Source organism: Varanus komodoensis, unplaced genomic scaffold, assembly GCF_004798865.1.
Source record: "Varanus komodoensis strain SLA01 unplaced genomic scaffold, ASM479886v1 scaffold11, whole genome shotgun sequence".
In the NCBI taxonomy this organism is placed as follows: domain Eukaryota; kingdom Metazoa; phylum Chordata; class Lepidosauria; order Squamata; family Varanidae; genus Varanus; species Varanus komodoensis.
Genome location: NW_025335317.1, coordinates 5563227 through 5581176, shown reverse-complemented (window position 1 = coordinate 5581176; position 17950 = coordinate 5563227). Strand labels below are relative to the sequence as shown.

Sequence of the window (17950 nt, the reverse complement as noted above, 5' to 3'; positions counted from 1 at the left end):
TCAAACCCCCATTTCAATTACAGTTAAGAAAACCAGACTTGATTGGAAGGCAGTTATGTTTTTATTAAGCTATGCTATAGAGCAGAGATGCACAGTAACGCTTTTAAAGTTCTGAGCAATGTTCTTATAATTACGAGAAAAATAAAAGACTAGATGACCCAGGAGGCATCTTTAGAGAAGCTGAATTCCTCCTCTGCTTCTGTGATCTCTGCATGTACCCTAGATTGCAAAAAGATTTTCCGGTCAAAAGACCACTCTTTTCGAAGAACTGGAGGATAACAGTCTCAAGGGCATGGCTTGGCCCAGGAAGCATTACTGTTCATCTGTACTCTACCTCTCCAGCTGGGAATAAATAAATATCTGGCTCCCCACACACCACTCACGGCTGCCACTTGTCTTCATCAGGTCGTCCAAATCTCGTTGGTCAGCTTGAGAAATGCTGTTTCTGTCTCCTTTCTGTGTTTCACCCATTCTGACCACCCATCTTACTTGCCCCTCCTTTTATTCAGTCAGGACAGCCTTTGTCTTCCCCACAACCTCATCTGTTTGTTTACCAAATATCTCCCATCATCTGAGTTGTTCTTCTTGGTTCCCTTCCCTCTGGGTTTACTTCCTCTCCTGTTACAAAATCTTTCCTTTTGCTCTGCAGTATCTCCACAAAACAGTGTCTTATCTGGTTGCTTTTGAGGGTGGTTTAAATGAAGAAAGAGTCTAGAGAATTCAGTGCTACTCTGTCTTTTAAGGATTCAACCTGTTACAAGTCACATTTTCTCCTCTCTACTTTTCAAGAGATTTTAAAAGAGCACAGCACAGAAAAAATACTTTTATTTCCCTATACCTCTAGTTCTAGCATTAAACTGGGCTGCACTGCACCCTGGTTGTCAACCAATCTTTACAAAGGGAAGGGGAAAGATTAAAGGGGTCAAGTCCTCAAAACAAATTACAGTGGTACCTTGGCTCATGAACTTAATCCATTCCAGGACTCTGGTTGTGACCCATAATGGTCGTGAGCCAAGTTAAATTTCCCCATAAGGTTCAATGTAAATGAAGTTAATCCGTTCTGCAACTTTTTTTTTAATCAGAAAAATGTGAAGCAAAGTGACAAAGAACAACAAAGATGACAGCCATCTCCCCGCCTCCCCCAGCACAACCACGATCACGCCCATCATCCCTGCATGTGCCTGTCATCCTGGGGGGGATGATGGCGCGATTGCGGAGGGGAGGGGAGGGGGAGATGGGTGCGAATGGGGTGCGCTGCGGGGGAGATGGCCAAGATCATGGTTGAGCTCCTGCAGGAAAGATGGGCGTGGGCTCGGCCATCTCCCCCCCACCCCCGGCATGATCGCAGCCATCTCCCCTCTGGGGGTGGGGGAGATGGCTGCGATCATGATCGCCACGCAATGCGGAGTTCGCGACCTGAATTAATTTTTTAATGAAATGTTTGTTCGTGACCCGATTTGGTCGTGCACCAAAGCGTTCGTGAGCTGAGGTACCACTGTACCCGCTCATGCAAGTACTCTCTCCTTCCTGTCACTGTATCCAAAACTGTAAATGGGGGAGAGAAAAGATGGGGGCATGAGCCAGGAAAAAATCTCCATATTCCCTTCTGATGCCCTCTTTCCCTGTTCGATCTCAGTCTTTGGGTTGGGTGTGCGCAGGTGGGGTTCATGAGAAAAGAGCCATTCTGTGAGTGGCGCTCTCCTTCCATCTTTGTCCTCTTTTGCTCAGATATAAAGAGGCACTTCTCTTTCCGTGCCACACTTACGGAAATCAAAAAAGGGAAGCCATTGGCCAAAGGACACGTTCCCTGATTGTCCCCATCTCCATGGACACGGGAGAGAATGTAATTTGCAGTGGTTCACTTTTCCTCTTGACAAAAGTGCACCCTGCCAGTATGACTAGGAGAAGGGGTTTCTCCCCAGGTCCGATAAAAGGATTGGAGCAGATGAACTGCAGTGCCGTGGAAGCAGGGAGGCTACTTCAGACAAGATGCTCTTCTTACAAGGGTTTCACTCTAACGGGACCGGGATGGTAATATATAAAAATGCAGGCTCACTTGCGAAGACCCCACACATGGGTCCACAAGCCGTACTCAGTGACCTGCGAACTAATCCCTTTGCTCGCTGACTCTCGTGCAGATGCTAATAATCTCGGGAGAAAGGAGCAAGGCTGTTCTTGCATAGGCATCGTGGTAATATTCTTTGCTGTCTCCTACTGGTAAAGCAGGGACTTGACACTGATTTCTCAGAAGCAAAGCAGCCCTCCAGAGGATTCCTGCTTTCCTGTGCTACCTGGGCACTGCCGGGTTTGATGGAGGGTGCTCTCTGGTGGACTCATGGCTACATTGCTTGCTCCCCTCTGTCCTTCCTCTCCCTCCTGCTTATCTGGTGGAGCAAAGGGATAAGAACGGGTTCTTTATTTCTGTGAGGGAGAGAGGAAGGAAGGAAGGAAAGAAGGAGGACGGAAGGGGGCAAGGAAAGAAAGGGGGAAAGAAAGAAAGGTTTTTCCTTGCTTTTTCCTTCCTGCTCCTCAGTAAGTGGGGTGGAAGGAAACGAGGATCATTTTTTCTGTAACAAATGAAAGAAAGGGAATTGCTCCCTCTCCTGCTCACTTTCCAGATGGATGGAAGAGAAGATGTAGTCCCTTTCTGTTTGCTCCAAAGCTTCCATGGCTCCAGGGAACTCCCCAGCAGTGTCTTATAGGCAAAGTTGCCCTCCCTTTCCGTTTCTGCTGCCTATTTTCCTCTTAAAAGGAAAGGGAAAGCAGAGGGCTGCAGAAGCCTTAGAGAGTTGTGCCTAGCGGGTAGGGCTTGCAGGCACAGCACTTCGGGGCAAACACAGGCAGCACGTGCAACTGGCTGGAGCTTTGCTCTGCTCTGCAAAGTCTGCCTAGGCTAAGGAAAGGCTGCCCTTTCTAAGGGCAAGGAAAAGGTGGACGAGGTGGCGGCAACCTCTGTTGACGCGGTGCTGCTTTTGCGACAGGGCCTTGAGTCCTGTGGTCAGACTATGGGCACCAGTGGCCTGCAGCCTCTCATTTAGGTAGCCCCCTTCTGTGCATGCAGAATAGAGGTGCAAGGGAAAGCCATTTTTATTCTGTAGACCACCCATACCAACACCACAACTGGCAATATTCACAATTGTTCCTACTGGCACATGTATTTGTAATGCAAAGCAAAAGTGATTTTCAATGCAAAGTTTCTTCAAGACTGATCTTTTTCTTGCAGACAGACAATCTTATTACTGAGTCATAATATTGTTTTCAATTATACTGCAGTTTTTTGTTTCCAATTATTTCGAAGACTGTTGATTATAATTAAAATTTACAATGTTAATACGAAGAAACATGTATAATATTACCACCTGTAGATTATTGAAGTGTGTTGTGCGTGAGGCTGCTTTTCAAAAGCATTTTATTCCCAAATTAGTGCTGGAAGATTACTAATTGAGTCTGCATGTTTTAATCAATTACACCAATACCCTTATTATTTATCCATTACATTTCTATTCTGCCCAATAATCAAAGCTCTCTGGGTGATTCACAACAGAAGATTTGTCTGGGCTGCCTCTTCATCTGTTTCCAAGGCCATTTAATCTGCTGGTTTTAATGTTTAAAACCTTTAATGGTTTGGGACCACCTTACCCAAAAGATCAATTTCTTTTGTATATACTTGCCTGGAGTCTCTGCTAAGACATGCTGCTAGGTGAAGTCAGGTAGGTGATTTCCCGAGCTTTTTTTTGGAATAAAACTGTGACATAACCACTCCAGACAGGCCTGCCAGGTGCCTTTTCAACCACAAAAAAGATTTTGCGATGTTTGTTGGTTGCACGTCAAAGACTCTGTTTCATCTTCATGTTTCTTCTGTTCTCGAAGCCTCCCAGAGAACACAAGCTGACCGACAGATACATATAAACGGAGTGAGCAAACCAAATACTTACGGGGTCTTGCATGGGGTGACTTAAGGGTTTGTCAAGAGCTGCCATGCTACTGGGCATGTCTGGAGGATGTGACAACTGGGGTCCATGCATGAAGTCGTTGATGGACGTTCCACCAGGATTCCCATGTGGAAAATCAAAATTGCTGTGACCTTGGTAGCTATTACCTAGACGACAAAGAGGAGTTACTTGGATTATTTCAAATGGGCAATATGCTTTGTTACAGTGGTAACACCTGATCATGGCAAGGTTTCTGCTCCCATTTCCAGACATGGAGTCAAAGCACCTGTTAAGCTTAATGAAGAAAAGGCTGCAGCATTTGGCTCAGCCCTGGCCATCGTGTTCCTAGTTTCCACAAAATCTAGCCGCATTTGCTCATGGAAAACAGGACGTTAATGACCTACTTAGTGCACCCCATTTACACCAGCAGACTGCAACGGCCTTCTTCCTTCCAAAATGCAATTTGACTAATTATGCCACCCAGCAAAGGTGGAAGATGGATCATCTTATACAAGAACTCAAATGAGCAAGGCAAACCTCAAAAGCAAGATTCTTATTTATAGAAGCTCTCCAGAAAAGACGTTTATGTTCAAATCACTTTGAGCATTACCATACTTAAAATCTGAGATGTATAAATAACATGTTGTTCTGAAAAGTAGCATATGGATGTATCATGAGATGAAGGGCACACGCCTAGGCATATGTGCACAGAAACAAGTTCCAGATCTCTTCGGGTGCACCCAGCCAGCCACGTACCAGGCGACTTGGTGCTGCCAAAGGAGATGGAAAGCCGCATTTCTGCACTAGGCATTCCCCACTGTCGGGCCACTCACCTGCCTGCCTGCAATTCCTGCCTCCCCGACGCCACCAGAATAGCATTGACATAAAAGGCTGGGTTAGGAAACTTTTAGTTCACCTGTTTGCCTAGTTCATGTTAGTTTATCTGGAAATAAACTGGTTGGCAGATTCAATTTTGCTGGACTTTCAGCCCTAGCTTAATAAAAATACATAAATAGGCAATACATTTGTGTTGTAAGGTGCATTTGAAAAAGGGGTTCTAAAAGAGGAAAGGAAAGAGAGGGGAAAGGGGGATTCCAAAAGCAGCATGCTTTAGATCTGTCCAAATATTAAACCAAATGGGATTTTAAAAACGTAAGCAATATCTTAATTAATCTGGGGCTTTTCTGAAGCAGACTGAATCCAAATTTGAACTCACTGGAAGTTCTGTTAGAGCCTTCACCCTTCTGAATGCAAGCTGCTAACGAAGTCTGGAAAAGCTGATGCTTTGCTCCCCAGGCTTTCCATACAAGGAAAAGCCTTAACTGGGGAGGAGGAATTTCGTCTTGTGGTTGGCAGTTTTTTTTGTCGCAGGCCCCCAACTTTGAGTGCTTTGAGTTGCTTAATATTACCCGACAGCCCAGATCTTAGTGCACTTTCTCTGACTTAGTGCTCATCGAGCAGAAAACTTAAAACTGTTTTCCATGCATTATAACTCCTGAAAAACAGATTTGTCAGCACTGTCTGAAATTCATCTCACTTGCTGGATGTTGCAACTGTCACATCTCAACTCCCACCCCTCTTTTTCTGGTAATCTAAAAAAGCGCAAATCTCAAACTCAGACTGGTTTAGGAGGTCTGACAGGGTTCTCAGTGTCACCGAAGTTGGAGGAGCGACAGTTGCTTTCTAATTCTCACTTAGCTGCTAGTGTGCTTCCTGTGTGGATTCAAATTATCATTCTCATTTTGTTTCTGTACCACCCCCTAGCCAAGGCTCTCTGGGTGATTTACAAATGACTTCCAGGTGACACGGCCTGCTAAGTACGGTCTGTAGCCACACACAGCTGTCTTCAGTCATTCTTTCTTCTAGCATTTCAAGGTAAGAATGGAGGTGAAGTGAGTCTCATGTCCCTTCTCCACAGCAGAGGGAGACAACCTTGTTGGTCAGGGGGCCTTTCTTCCTCCTTTCCAGACTTACAGCCTGCAGCTGCTGAAGAACAGGGTCTTATTCTGGCTTAGCATGTCTTGAAATGAGGCCAAATCTGAGAAATTGGGCTGGCATCATCCATTCTCTAACTCTTCATCTGCCACGCTTCCTGCACTTTTAATTTTTAACTTCTTGTAATTTACTAACTTCCTGTCATTTTCAATTTACAGCAAAATTTGGAAGTTTTGGTGGGGCCAAGGCACTTAGAATTTCATCTGTGTGATGCCATGTCCCACTCTGGCCTGTTGGACTCTTGATGGCAGCAGCAAATCAAAATTCATATTCTGTTTAGCTCACGAACATGTGTTCCAATCTACGTGACTCCAGGTGAATTATCATCAAGTGTGGAGAAGTGCAGAAGTGTTAGGGTATACTTAGGCATGGCTGGGGATATGTAACACAAGAAAACCGATTCCATTTGAGCTTGATGGACTTTCGACACATTTCCAAGCTGACAGCCAAAAGCAGGCTGAGTATTTTTTTGCTTTCAGCATCCACAAAATGGCTTGAAAGATTTATGAAAAATTGGAGCCTAGAACTGTGCATTTCTGTGTGTATCTGGTGTCATTTGCACAAATCAGGGGTAATTCATTAGAATTGTTCCCACAGTAGCACTTCATGTGAAAAATACAGAGGCATCCTCCTCTCATGGCATATGCATACATTCCACCTCGGTCATTTTGAAGTTTCTGACAGTTAGTTTCAGATTTGGGCAAAACCCCAGGCTTCCATGCTACAATTTGCACTAAAATTCTGCACCACTTCCCCTGGATTCCAAAAAACGAGAATGTGCCCACTTTAAACACAAGGGCGACATGCTGGCTTGACATGTGTCAAACCAAGAGAGCCCCTGTCAGGGTGAACACAATGGCATCTGCAAGGCCAATTTGAGAAGATCGGTGGGACTTTTGGCCTCCACTCCAGTTCCTCACGTCCCTAGCATTGACTTGATTTCTCCCACTGGAACTCTTGTCTTGGCCACAAATGTGGGCATTTTTTCCTTCTTTGTTTCCATTCTCCCTGGAGCATCTCTGCTAAATCTCTCTAACTGCAGCGCTAGCCCTTGCACATTAAATGATGCAAACTAGGAAGAGGAATAAAACCGCTAAGTTATTTCATATAAGCCACTGCACAGGATCATGTTGAGCTTTGCAATAATAGAGTCGCTTTGGAACTTGCCTGGAGGGAATGCAGTTTTGTCAGCTGACGAGTGGCAGCTTTACAACATTCAAGCCAAACTGAGTTTCATGGAACTTGAAACATCTGCATCATTTGCTTTCCAGTACAAGCTCATTTTGAGGAGGAGTTTAATCTCAGGGGAACAGAAGTCATTAGCTGTGTAAGAGCATTTTTCAAGGAAGCGGAGGCTTTGATCTGTCATGTAAATACTTCAGAGCCACACTAATTCCCACTTAGCTAATCTGCAAACCAGCTAAGACTGCTGTCCTTGGCACACTTACTGGGGGTGCACCCACTGAACGCAGTGGGATTTACTTCTGAGAAATGCATACAGGATCAGACCCTGGGTCTGGAAGAGCTAAGCAGGACTCCCCATCCCTTCTCCCCATCCCTGATTTAAAAGCGGGGAGCTATATCTATGCATATTGCACTTACGGAGGTATCTCACTTCTTAATGAATTGTATCACAGTATCCTGAAACGTGAAGGTTAGTAATTAAGCCTACATCACCCGCGTGAAACATTTTGATTAATACCTTGCTCCACGGCAACTTTCCTCAGGGACCACTGGGTAGTTTTAAAGAAGAGATGAAAATCAGGAGGCAGGCTTTGTTGAGCAAGAATTGACTAGGACAGTGTTATGAACTGGGACCAGCACTGTTGACTCTGCCTGCCTCCTCAGTCCCTCATGATGTGGGGCTTATAAACTCCATTTAGTCCAGCTGTTTTGGCAGACTTCTTCCCATCTCTAACCCAGCTGCCCATTCCCACTTGTCTGTGTCCTGGATTGCATGTAGGACTTGGCAGCTGAATTGTACCAACTTTGCTAATGCAACACCAGCTCTATTCAGTTGGTTCAGAACAGCTTCCAGGATGTTAATGGGGACCAGCAGGTATTCACATATAATGTTGGTCCTCTCTGATCTACACTGGCTGCCAGTTGAAGTCCAGGCCCAATTTAAGGTGCTGGTGATGGCCTATAAAGCCCTAATTGGCTTAGGTCCTGGATACCTGAAGGAGTTCCTTCTCACCTGTGCGCCCTCCCGTCCCTTAAGATCTGAGGTGGAGGTTCTGCTCTGGGAGCCCTCCTTGAAGGAGATTAGGAGGGTGGCTACCTGGAAGAGGGCCTTCTCTGTGGTGGCGCCCCAATTATGGAATATGCTTCCCAGAGAGGTTCGCCTGGCACTGACACGTTACTCCTTTCACAGCCAGGTGAAAACCTTTTTATTGTCCCATTATTTTAATGTTTAATGGGTTTTAATGTGGATTTTATTATATTGGTGATATTGGATGCTGTGCTCCATTTCATTTTGTGTTGCTTTTATTGTAAAACCATCCCAAGACACTAGTAGTTGGATGGTATATAAAAACTTTAAATAAATAAATAAGCTTTTGTTGCGCCTTACACTGGTGTCAGCAGTGGAAGGCGAACTGAGAATGTGTCTGCCCTGTGTGAAGGAGCTTGCCTGTGCAGTGGCATTAACTTGCGAGACTAGCAAATTTTCTTAGTCCCTAGGACCTACTCAATTAAACCATTTTCTATCCAAATAGTCTACATTTTCCCTGAAATGCTTTACCATTCCACAGTTGGAGCTGTGCATTTTAAGCTTAGGGCGACATCACAAAAATTGAAATTGCCAAATGGACATCATGTTGTAGAAAAGAAGCTGTCATACCATCATCAACTCAGACGTCAGAGTGTAGGACATGGAATAATCAATCTGGGTTGCAACAACTCAGGTTCAGGCTAGATATCAGTAACTTTCCTCACAGTCAGAGCAACATGACAGTGGGACCAGCTGCCTAGAGAGGTGTGGGGCTCTCCCACACTGGAGACATTCAAGAAGAAACTGGACAGCCATCTGAGTGGGATGGTGTAACTTGGTGTCCTACAACAGCAGGGGCTTGGACCTGATGGCCTTCATGGCCCCTTCCAACTCTACCATTCCATGATTCTATGGCTTAGTGAAGATGCTCCATCAAGCTGACCCAGATCAGCAACCATCTGTTGACTGCTGAATTGGGCAGCAGCTAGTTAATGCCTGCTACTGCATGTCTAAGACACACAAGGATACACCCAATGCTGACATGTACCTTGGTTACTGTATTCATTGGAATTAGTGCCGCCAGGTGGAGGAGGGATTGATGGATAAGGTGATGGGCCTGGACCCAATGCGGCTATCATCTCCATCACATTAGGCATGATCATCTGGCTAGGACTCATGGTTTTAAACCTCTTGGAAGGAATGCCATCTGGGTCATCTTTGATGTGAATGTCCGACTTGATTGGGACGGGTCTCCAGCTACATGTTGGGTCAATTGTGACTTCTTCAAACTCAGAGCTGTAAAACACAAGAAGTTCCATGATATTATACAGGATATTCTCTCCTTCATAAAAACTCTGCTTCAAGGCTTCAGATCAAAACATGCTAACAAAACAAATGTCGCCATGTATTCATGCTCTGCTGATAAATCTACAGCAGGTTAGGTTTCTTTATATGGCCGTGCTGCACTCGTTTCAGAAGACACATGTGCTTTCACCTCCACATCTGTTCTCTCACTGGTTTCTTGGCAAGACTAGCATAAAGAGCTCTCAGTGGAGTGAGTTGTTTAGTTACAGGACAAAGAGAAACTCGCTTTACCGGCCCGTGTGATCTGGCACAAGTATAACCTGCTCTAGACGTGCTTTGGCTTTGACATCGGACATCATCTGCTTTGTTCGAACTGTTTTCTCTCTGCTTTCAATGCTATCAACACAGAGCTCAAAAAATCAAACACTTGGAAGAGCCTATGCACTAACCATCAACGCCCAGGAAAAATGTTCGAAGCAGAAGTTTCATTAAGATGATAAGAAAAGGATTGCCATTGTTCCCCAATGGTGAAGTTGCACTTACTTTTGTATAGCGTTTAGAATGCCCCACATGTACTGGTCAACTTCCAGGCCTTCCAGCAGAGCTGTTTTACTAGGAAAAAGATGGAATAATTACTTATTTGCTTACATCCCATTTATCTGCCATTGTGCGTTGTGATTTACAATATAACATAGGTAAAAGTTAGTGCTGTATTCCTTTAGACTGCTGAGGGGCGGGGGTGGAGCAAATGCAGTTACACCTCAGTTCCTGAAGTGTGAGAAATCCATGCTTGAATGTCCAAGCATGGAAAAGATCCTGTGACAGGTCATGTTTTCCTTCCCAGCCAATCCTGGGATGCCTGCATTCACTGTGTTCCACCATGTGATCCATGTCCCAGGTGACTGGGAAAGAAGGTGGCTCAGAAGAAGGTGCAGCTTTCTTCCTCAGTCTCTCTACCTGCCCAGGGCTTTAGGAGGGTCAGATGTATCCTGCCCTAGTCTTCAAAACTGCTGTTCTTATATGCAAGCCATCTCTGACTCATGGTGACCCTGTGAATGAAAGCCCTCAGAAAAGGCCGTCCATGACAACTCCATTAAGCTCTTCCAAGTTCAAGGCTTTATGGATTCAATCCAACTTGTCCTTGGCCTTCCCTTTCATCTTCTGCCTTCAACTTTCCCTAGCATGGCTGTCTTCTCCAGCGAGTCTTCCCTTCTCACGTGTCCAAAGTACGACAGCCTTGGTTTTGGCATTTTTGCTTCTAAGTAAAGTTCTGGCTTGCTTTGATCCAGGACTCACTTGTTGGCCTTTCTGTTGGTCCAGGAAATTTGCAAAGCTCTCCTCCAACACCATGTTTCAAATGCATCCATTTTCTTCCTGTCAGCTTTCAAACCCAAATGCTATGACTGAGAATATAATCAAAAGATCTGGATGATCTTGATATTCATTGCTCTCCAGCAGACCATCCTTACACGTGATCTTTTTAAGTTCCTTCCTTGCTGTCCTTCCAAGTCTCAGTTTTTGTTTTTGTATTTTTTGGCTACAGCTTCCCTTTGAATGGATGACCGAGGTATGTAAAATCTTTCACAATTTTGATTTCTTCAGTATTAACAAAAGTTCAGTAATTCTTCTGTAGACACCAGTTTTTATTTTCTTAATACTAAATTGCAGTCCTGCTTCTGTACTTCATTCTTCACTTTTATCGGGAGTCATGTTTCAAGTCATTACTGCTTCCTGCCAGTATATATTATCATCTGCGTATCTTAAATTAGTGACATTTCTTCCACCGGTGCCATTGCGGAATTTCACAGTTAGACTGTGAAAAGCAGCAGTGCAGCTCTTTTGCAGGGGAAGTGGGATGCAGAGATGCCCTTCACAGCTCACAGTACTGGCCTGCATGACATAGTGACTGAATGTCTCTTTCTGGAATGCTTCCAAGCATCCAGCAGGCTGCCTTAAAGGGTTCTAATGGCATTTAGCTACCCAGATAGGAGACATACGTTGTTCTACACTGTGGTTATATTCATGTATAAGTGTCATCTTTTCAGTGGCAGGTTAAGATCTTTTCTTAGGCTCTTAAAGACTTTCTCAGTCTCCCGGGGGCTTGAGGGGTGTTTTGCCGTCTTGCTCGTCTGTGTTATTCCTTTTTATTGTCTGTTTATATTATCTGCTTTTAGCTGTTTGAAACTTGTTAGTGTTTTTTCTGGTTTTATATTTTTATTCTATTTTTATCCTCTGTTTTTATGGGCTATGTAAATTGCCCAGAGAGCTTCAGTGCTGGGGCAGCGTAGAAATTAAATGCATAAATAAATAAATCTATATCTTACAGGAAGCCTTTGGAAGACAGAGCAGTAGGGGAAAGCTGACAGTGTGGATAGGAGATTAATGCTTCCACTGCATTAATTTATATTTATCTCTGGAAAAGCATCAAATCAAGTTAAAACAGAGAAGCCTGTCTGGAGCAACAGAACTGCTATGGAACTCCTCTGTGAAGCTGGAGAATATTTCATATCACACAGTTTCCTTGGGCACTGACTAGAGCTATTGGGAGTACATTGCAAGAGAGACCATGGGAGTTGGACAGGTGCTGCCATTCTGGGTCTACTCACCAAAAAATCCTTTACAAGGTTGCACAGAATCAACAGAAAACAGTTTGAAAATCTGGGTTTAGGCACCATTGTTTCTGTCTCACTAGGCCACACATCATAAATGTGGTGGGAAGGTTTGGTTTCCTTGTCACTCGGCTTTTTGTAGCATCAGTATTTTGCAGCCATTCTTCACAGAGTAGGACTTGTCAGAAAATGCCTTGTACACATTCCAGATCTTTTGCTCCCTGAATGGGTCGTATCTCAAGCTACATGAGAAACTAAACTTCTTAGCTGGCCTCTCTGATACTGTTCTCCACATTTGCATGTAATTAATTGAAGCATTGCTTATCTGTCTCCTTCCTAAAGCAGATAAACTTCACTGATTCTCTTTGTTAAAATCTTACTTTTAAGGAAGATACCATTATAGCCCCTGTGGAATAGTCACACTCACTTGCATACCGGACACCTCCATGTCCCTCGTTCACAGTTCAGCTGCAAGTAGGATTCCAGGTCAAAGCACTGCAGAAGAGGAAAAGAGATGTGTTGGCTCAACAGCGCTGGGGCCAAATTACAAAGCAGAGTGAACAAGTGGCTGGATGAAACCACCGCTCCGTTAAGTGCAAATAATACAGAGCAGGAGCTTTCACAAAAGGCATCTATGGAAAGGAAAGGCACATGCTTTCATCAGTGAAACAAGAGAAATACTAGTTTCCCCACCCTCATGTTCTCTGTTGGCCATGCTGCCTGGGGACCCATGGAAGAAACCAGATTTGGGAAGGCTGGTTAATACACGGAATACTCCATGGGTAGGAATCAAAGCAAGGATGTACCAAAACAGGGAAATCCAGTTTTTTGACTTTGGCAGATTTCCTGCCCACTTCCAATCAAAAGCAGGCCAAATTGGGAAGGGGGTTGTGGATTTCTGTCTCGAAGACAAGACCATGATTTCTGCATATTTTAACCAGTACTGAAATTCACATAAATAAGCCCTGTGAAATTATGTACAGTAGCTCTAGTGCAATTTGTGCAAAATCAGCCCATTTACACAAAGCATAACTTACAAAAATTGTGGTTTGTGCAAATTCCCCAATTCTCCACAAGTTTTGCTAGAGCGCTGTGGTTCTAGGGTATTCTGTGCAAATTTCAACAGGGGTTAAAGACAGAATGCTCAAATCATGGGCAGATTTTGTCCAATTTGTCAAAATTGTCAGGTTTTGACTCCTTATCAGACATGTCACACATTCTTAATTCAAAGATCCCATGAGTGGAAGGCGGTTCACCAACCGATCTTTCTCCTTCCTGCTGAAAAGTCTCCCTGGAGGATCAGGTGATCTTCCTGGGTGGCAGGAAAAGTGCTGGGGAAGGCCGCTGGGAGAGGGGGAAGCCACTTGACTGGGCAGGGAATCCAGCCCTAGCGAGGCTGCTTTTCAGGGGGTCCCATTTATTTGTCCATATGAATTTCTGTATCATAATCCCATTGAATTCAGATTTGAGTCTTCTCACGCATCATCCGCAACCAAGAGCCAAACATCAGGAGACACAGGGTCAGAGAAACATAAGTGCCAAAAACAGAAACACCAAGGAATATTTCTAAGGGTGGGTCAATCCCCTGTGCAACAGCCCCCTAAGAACTAAATGGTAGGGAATGTTGAGAGACTTAGTGGAAACAAGCACAACTCCTACAGCTGACAGGGAAGGCAAATGGAGTGCAATGGCTTAAAAAGACGGGTGAAATGCATGCACTGATGATAAGAGAAAGGACTTTCCAGTGGTGGCTCCGTCGGTAGAAAGCTCACTCAAGTGGGGGTTTGCCACTCTAAACTCCTTTTTGACCCGGGCAAGGACAGTTTCATTTCCTCAAATTTTTAAACATCAGGTTAATATGATGTTATTAGTCTATTTTCACTTGGCCGGTTTTTAGAATTTCTAAAGGAGTCATTAAATTTTTCTGGCATTGGCATCTGTTTTTTCTTTTTATGCTGGTTTTGGATTCTATTGTTAAGTGGAGTTTCTTCTGTTTTATTCTTTATATTTTGCATTAATGAACCAGTTTAGGAAGAGGCTAACGAAGACAGTAAGCAAGCATTATTTTTAAAAGAGCATGGAGAAAGCCTTCCAGTATTTGCTACTTCACGGATCACGTTGAGAAGCTGTTTTTAAATGGCCACAGGGACAGAAATGAGAGCTGCCCTCAAAAGGGGAACTGAAGGTCTCTGGGATTGGGTGCGTCAACCTGCTGCCCTTCCCTTGATTAGCGGGGAAATCCAAAGGGGAAGGGAAGCCCTCCAAATAGACCAATGAGGACTGGGCATGCACACACAGAGATGGTTAATAGTTTAGGGAAAGCTACGGGAATTCTAAGAAAGTAACAAACTGGCAGGAAATAATCTGTGCATGTTCCCCATGGCAGCCGAGCTGCTGAGGCAGAAGATGTACGGCTGGCCTCCCAAAGGGCTACCTTCTGAGTTACTAAAATGTTCCAGTTTTCCCTTCAACAGATAGGAACAGAATTGCCTGCAAGGACACAGAGAGGTTCAACAAGTCAAATTCCTGCTAGATTCTGACTGGCCATATGAGGGGAAAGACTGGGAGTCTCGTTCAGGGCAGCTGAAGAAGGCTGAAGTTAGAAGAAACACATTGGCGTACAGTGTCCTTCAACTTTTTAAGGCCTTTCACTTGTTGTCATACATACACAAACATACCACAAAATAACAGGGTTCTAAGGAAAGATATTACTCTTTTCTGAAGAAAATAAATCAGAGTAGGTGAATCAAAGCTGATTTGTATTGTTTCTTAATCCCCCGACAGCACCAAAGTTAATCTTTCCTGTGTGATTGCGAAACAGAAAATAAATTGCTCATTATACCCTTAAGTTTCATAATTTCTGGCTTCAGCAATTGAGATCTGATGACAGGACGGGTAATACCAGCATCTTGCAGAAATGTGAAGGAGGCACATTTTAACTGCAGCTTCAAGACAAAGTATTCCCTTCCTTCTCCTACTTCATCTCCCTGTTCTTTGGGAATCGATAATAAAACTGAGAGAGACCAGACCGAAAGCACATTAATGCTGAGTGGACAATTGTGACCAGGGAAGAGAAATATAGCTCATGCCACCTGTATATAGCAGACTGCTGGGGCTGAGTAAACCCCTAGTTTTTGCTCCCTGCCTGGCGGAGCAGAAAGGGGTGGGGGGTGGTTTATGAAGCATTTGGCAGGTGAAAAAGCATAGCAGGTAGGCTGTGTTCAGCTTGGCAGGTCACAGGCTGTGAAGGGACACACTCACCTGTACATGTTTGCAATCATGGCCTCTCGCTGGAAGCTGAATCCGCCGGAATGTGATTGGACACTTTAGAGACACCTTGATAGCCGTCTGCTCCACTCCATCCTCGCCATTGAGGGTGGCATTGCCAGACGAAGCTGCCACACTACTAAAATTCCTCTTGACTGTTCAAGAAAGATGAGAGTGTGAAATAGACACCATCTGAATCTGACCATCTTGCCTGCTGTACTTGATACAACATAGAATTGGTACAGCTCCTGTGTTCACCCCATTATCTGAGGCCACACATGAAAGTAAACTGTACTGTTCTACTCACTTTTCGTGATGCAGTGTTCAGCTGGAAGGAGACGTTTCTTTAGTAAGCCTTGAAGTACAGAACGGACCGAGGGCCGGTGTACTAATTGCAATACGAACAAATGTGACTGTGGAAAAGACAGAAAGCCAAAATTCACACATCCCTACTGGATACCTCTGCCATTAGCTCCATCAGGGGAATGTACAGTGTGATTCTAAGAGGGTTCTAACAGGCTCTACTTCGTGTGTCTCTTGATAAGTGCCCTCCTACCCATTAAGATCCCCAGGAGAAGACCTACTTCAGATGCTAGGCCCCCAGAAGGCATCAGCAATATTCCTTCAGTTCTCTGGACTCCCTTTTCTAGTGCAGATGGCACTGAAGTTCATCCTAGCCATGCCTGAGGACAACCTTCAGGATCTTACAAACACACTTCAAAGGAGATGCAAGCTTTTAAAGCCTCCAAACCTTTCCAGGTGAGACCAGAATCTGGACCAAACCCAAGTTCTCTTCCAGGCCTCCCAAGAAGGGCTTTGGCCAGATACTCCCCCATGGCCCAAGCACAATGCCCCTTCTTCTACTTTTGAACAGCTAAGGGGCACAATGTGGCTGCTGCCTTTGGGAGAACTCCATCCCCATGAGCCAGGTGGAACTGTCACCCAGCACACTGGTATGCATGACAGAGGGGGGAAAGGCCGTTCTCCCTCTCTGTGGCCACTGCTCATACTACTGTGCCCACGGTTCCTTAAAGGGTAGGTGGCCAGGGTGTTTGGGGACTCACAGGGATGGCTTCTGAGGATGTCAGGAGTGGCAGACTGTTTTTCGGAGTGCCGCAGATAGGCTTTAATCCAGTTTTTCGTTATGGATGAGAGTAAATCTTCCTGAGATGCGTTTGGATAAGCTAACCTTTCCCTTGCTTCCTAAGGAAGACTGTCACACTTGGTGTTAGAAGGCAAGCTATTTCTGTTGAGAAAAACTTTGGACCAGAACACACCTGATTTGCAGTTGAGTCAAAATGCAATGGAAACCTCCAGCTAGGCCTGTCTTGGAGCTAATGCTGTGAGTGTGAATTTGGATGCATATCCCTTTCTATATAATCCTGTATGATATTAAAGGATTATATCACTCTCCTCCCCACCCAATCCTATTTTGTCCCTGCATAAATGGAGACTTGTATCATACAGACCACATCTCGGCCCTTCTCTGGCCTGTGATGCCTCCCAGAAAGGCTGCATCCAGAGCAACTCCCAAAAGCCACACCCCATTAGAAAAGGCAGAGGCAGTGGGAGAGTCGCTCACACCTTGAGCCACAGCTCAGCCTGGTGCATGCGTCGCCAGGTATGCCAATGGTATGCGCACAGGTGACATCCAGGGAGATGTATCAGGTGGCCACATGCTAGCACTGGTACAGCCCCTCCTCCTTTTTTGGCACTGGGACCCCCACCACTGTTGATTAGAGCCCTCTGGAGCTCATTTGGGCCATAGTCTGAAAAGGGTTCCCCCACCCCAGCCTACCGTCTGTAAAAACATGAGCAGGGCATACTCTTTGCTTAGGAGTGAGCATTTGTGGAAGGTCATTGTTTGAGAAGAGAAAATTTTCCTTAGAAACCATCCGCGCGCGCGTGTGTGTGTGTGTTTCATAAGGCTATGAGAAACTGCAGTTGCATCAGTTTTAAAAAGATGCAGACCATCTGGAAAGAGTTCAGAGCAAAGCAACAAAGGTGATCCAGGGACTGGAAACAAAGCCCTATAAGGAGAGGGCGAAGGAACTGGGCATGTTTATCTCTGAGAAGAGACGGCCGAAGGGAGATATGATAACAGTCCACCAGTACTTGAAAGGCTGTCACAAAGAGGGAGGTCAGGATTTCTTAATCGTTCCAGAGTGCAGCACACAGAATACAGGGATTAGTTGAAGGCCAGATTCTGGCTAGTAAGATTCCTGACTGTTTGAGCAGCAGGACAATGACCTGGGGAGGTGGGGGCTCTCCCACACTGGAGGCATTCAAGACGCAGCTGGACAGTCCTCTGAGAGAAATCCTGAGTTGTGTAGGAGGTTGAGCCTGATGGCCTTCTTGGCCCCTTCCAGCTTCATGATTTTTTTAAAACTAGTCTTTCTACTAGTTAACTAATCAAAGACTTTTTAAACTCCATATGTAAGTTAATAGGTTGATCAACAGAAAGACTCAGGGCTTCACAGTCATGCCGCTTTGGCTGATTCCCTTCAAGTTCATGGATGGTTCAATATGAAACCTGAAATCTGATCTATGAAATATCGACCTGGATTTAATCGAGTGGCAGAAATAGGGGAAACTGCACACAGCATTTCCCTGCATGGCGGATGAAGGCA

At 44.9% G+C, this 17950-nt stretch overlaps 1 protein-coding gene across 14 annotated transcripts in view; it reads right to left on the bottom strand.

Annotated features, from left to right (window-relative positions):
• The window catches only part of ZMIZ1 (zinc finger MIZ-type containing 1), a 394693-nt gene that overhangs the window by 9129 nt on the left and 367614 nt on the right, over positions 1 to 17950 (bottom strand). For all 14 annotated transcript variants that reach the window (XM_044420292.1, XM_044420291.1, XM_044420296.1 and 11 more), the window contains 6 exons: positions 15628 to 15733; positions 15315 to 15475; positions 12481 to 12548; positions 9988 to 10056; positions 9188 to 9435; positions 3936 to 4099 (listed from right to left, as the gene is read on the bottom strand). In XM_044420292.1, the coding sequence (XP_044276227.1) occupies positions 3936 to 4099; positions 9188 to 9435; positions 9988 to 10056; positions 12481 to 12548; positions 15315 to 15475; positions 15628 to 15733 (816 nt within the window). The remainder of the gene's footprint in view (positions 1 to 3935; positions 4100 to 9187; positions 9436 to 9987; positions 10057 to 12480; positions 12549 to 15314; positions 15476 to 15627; positions 15734 to 17950) is intronic.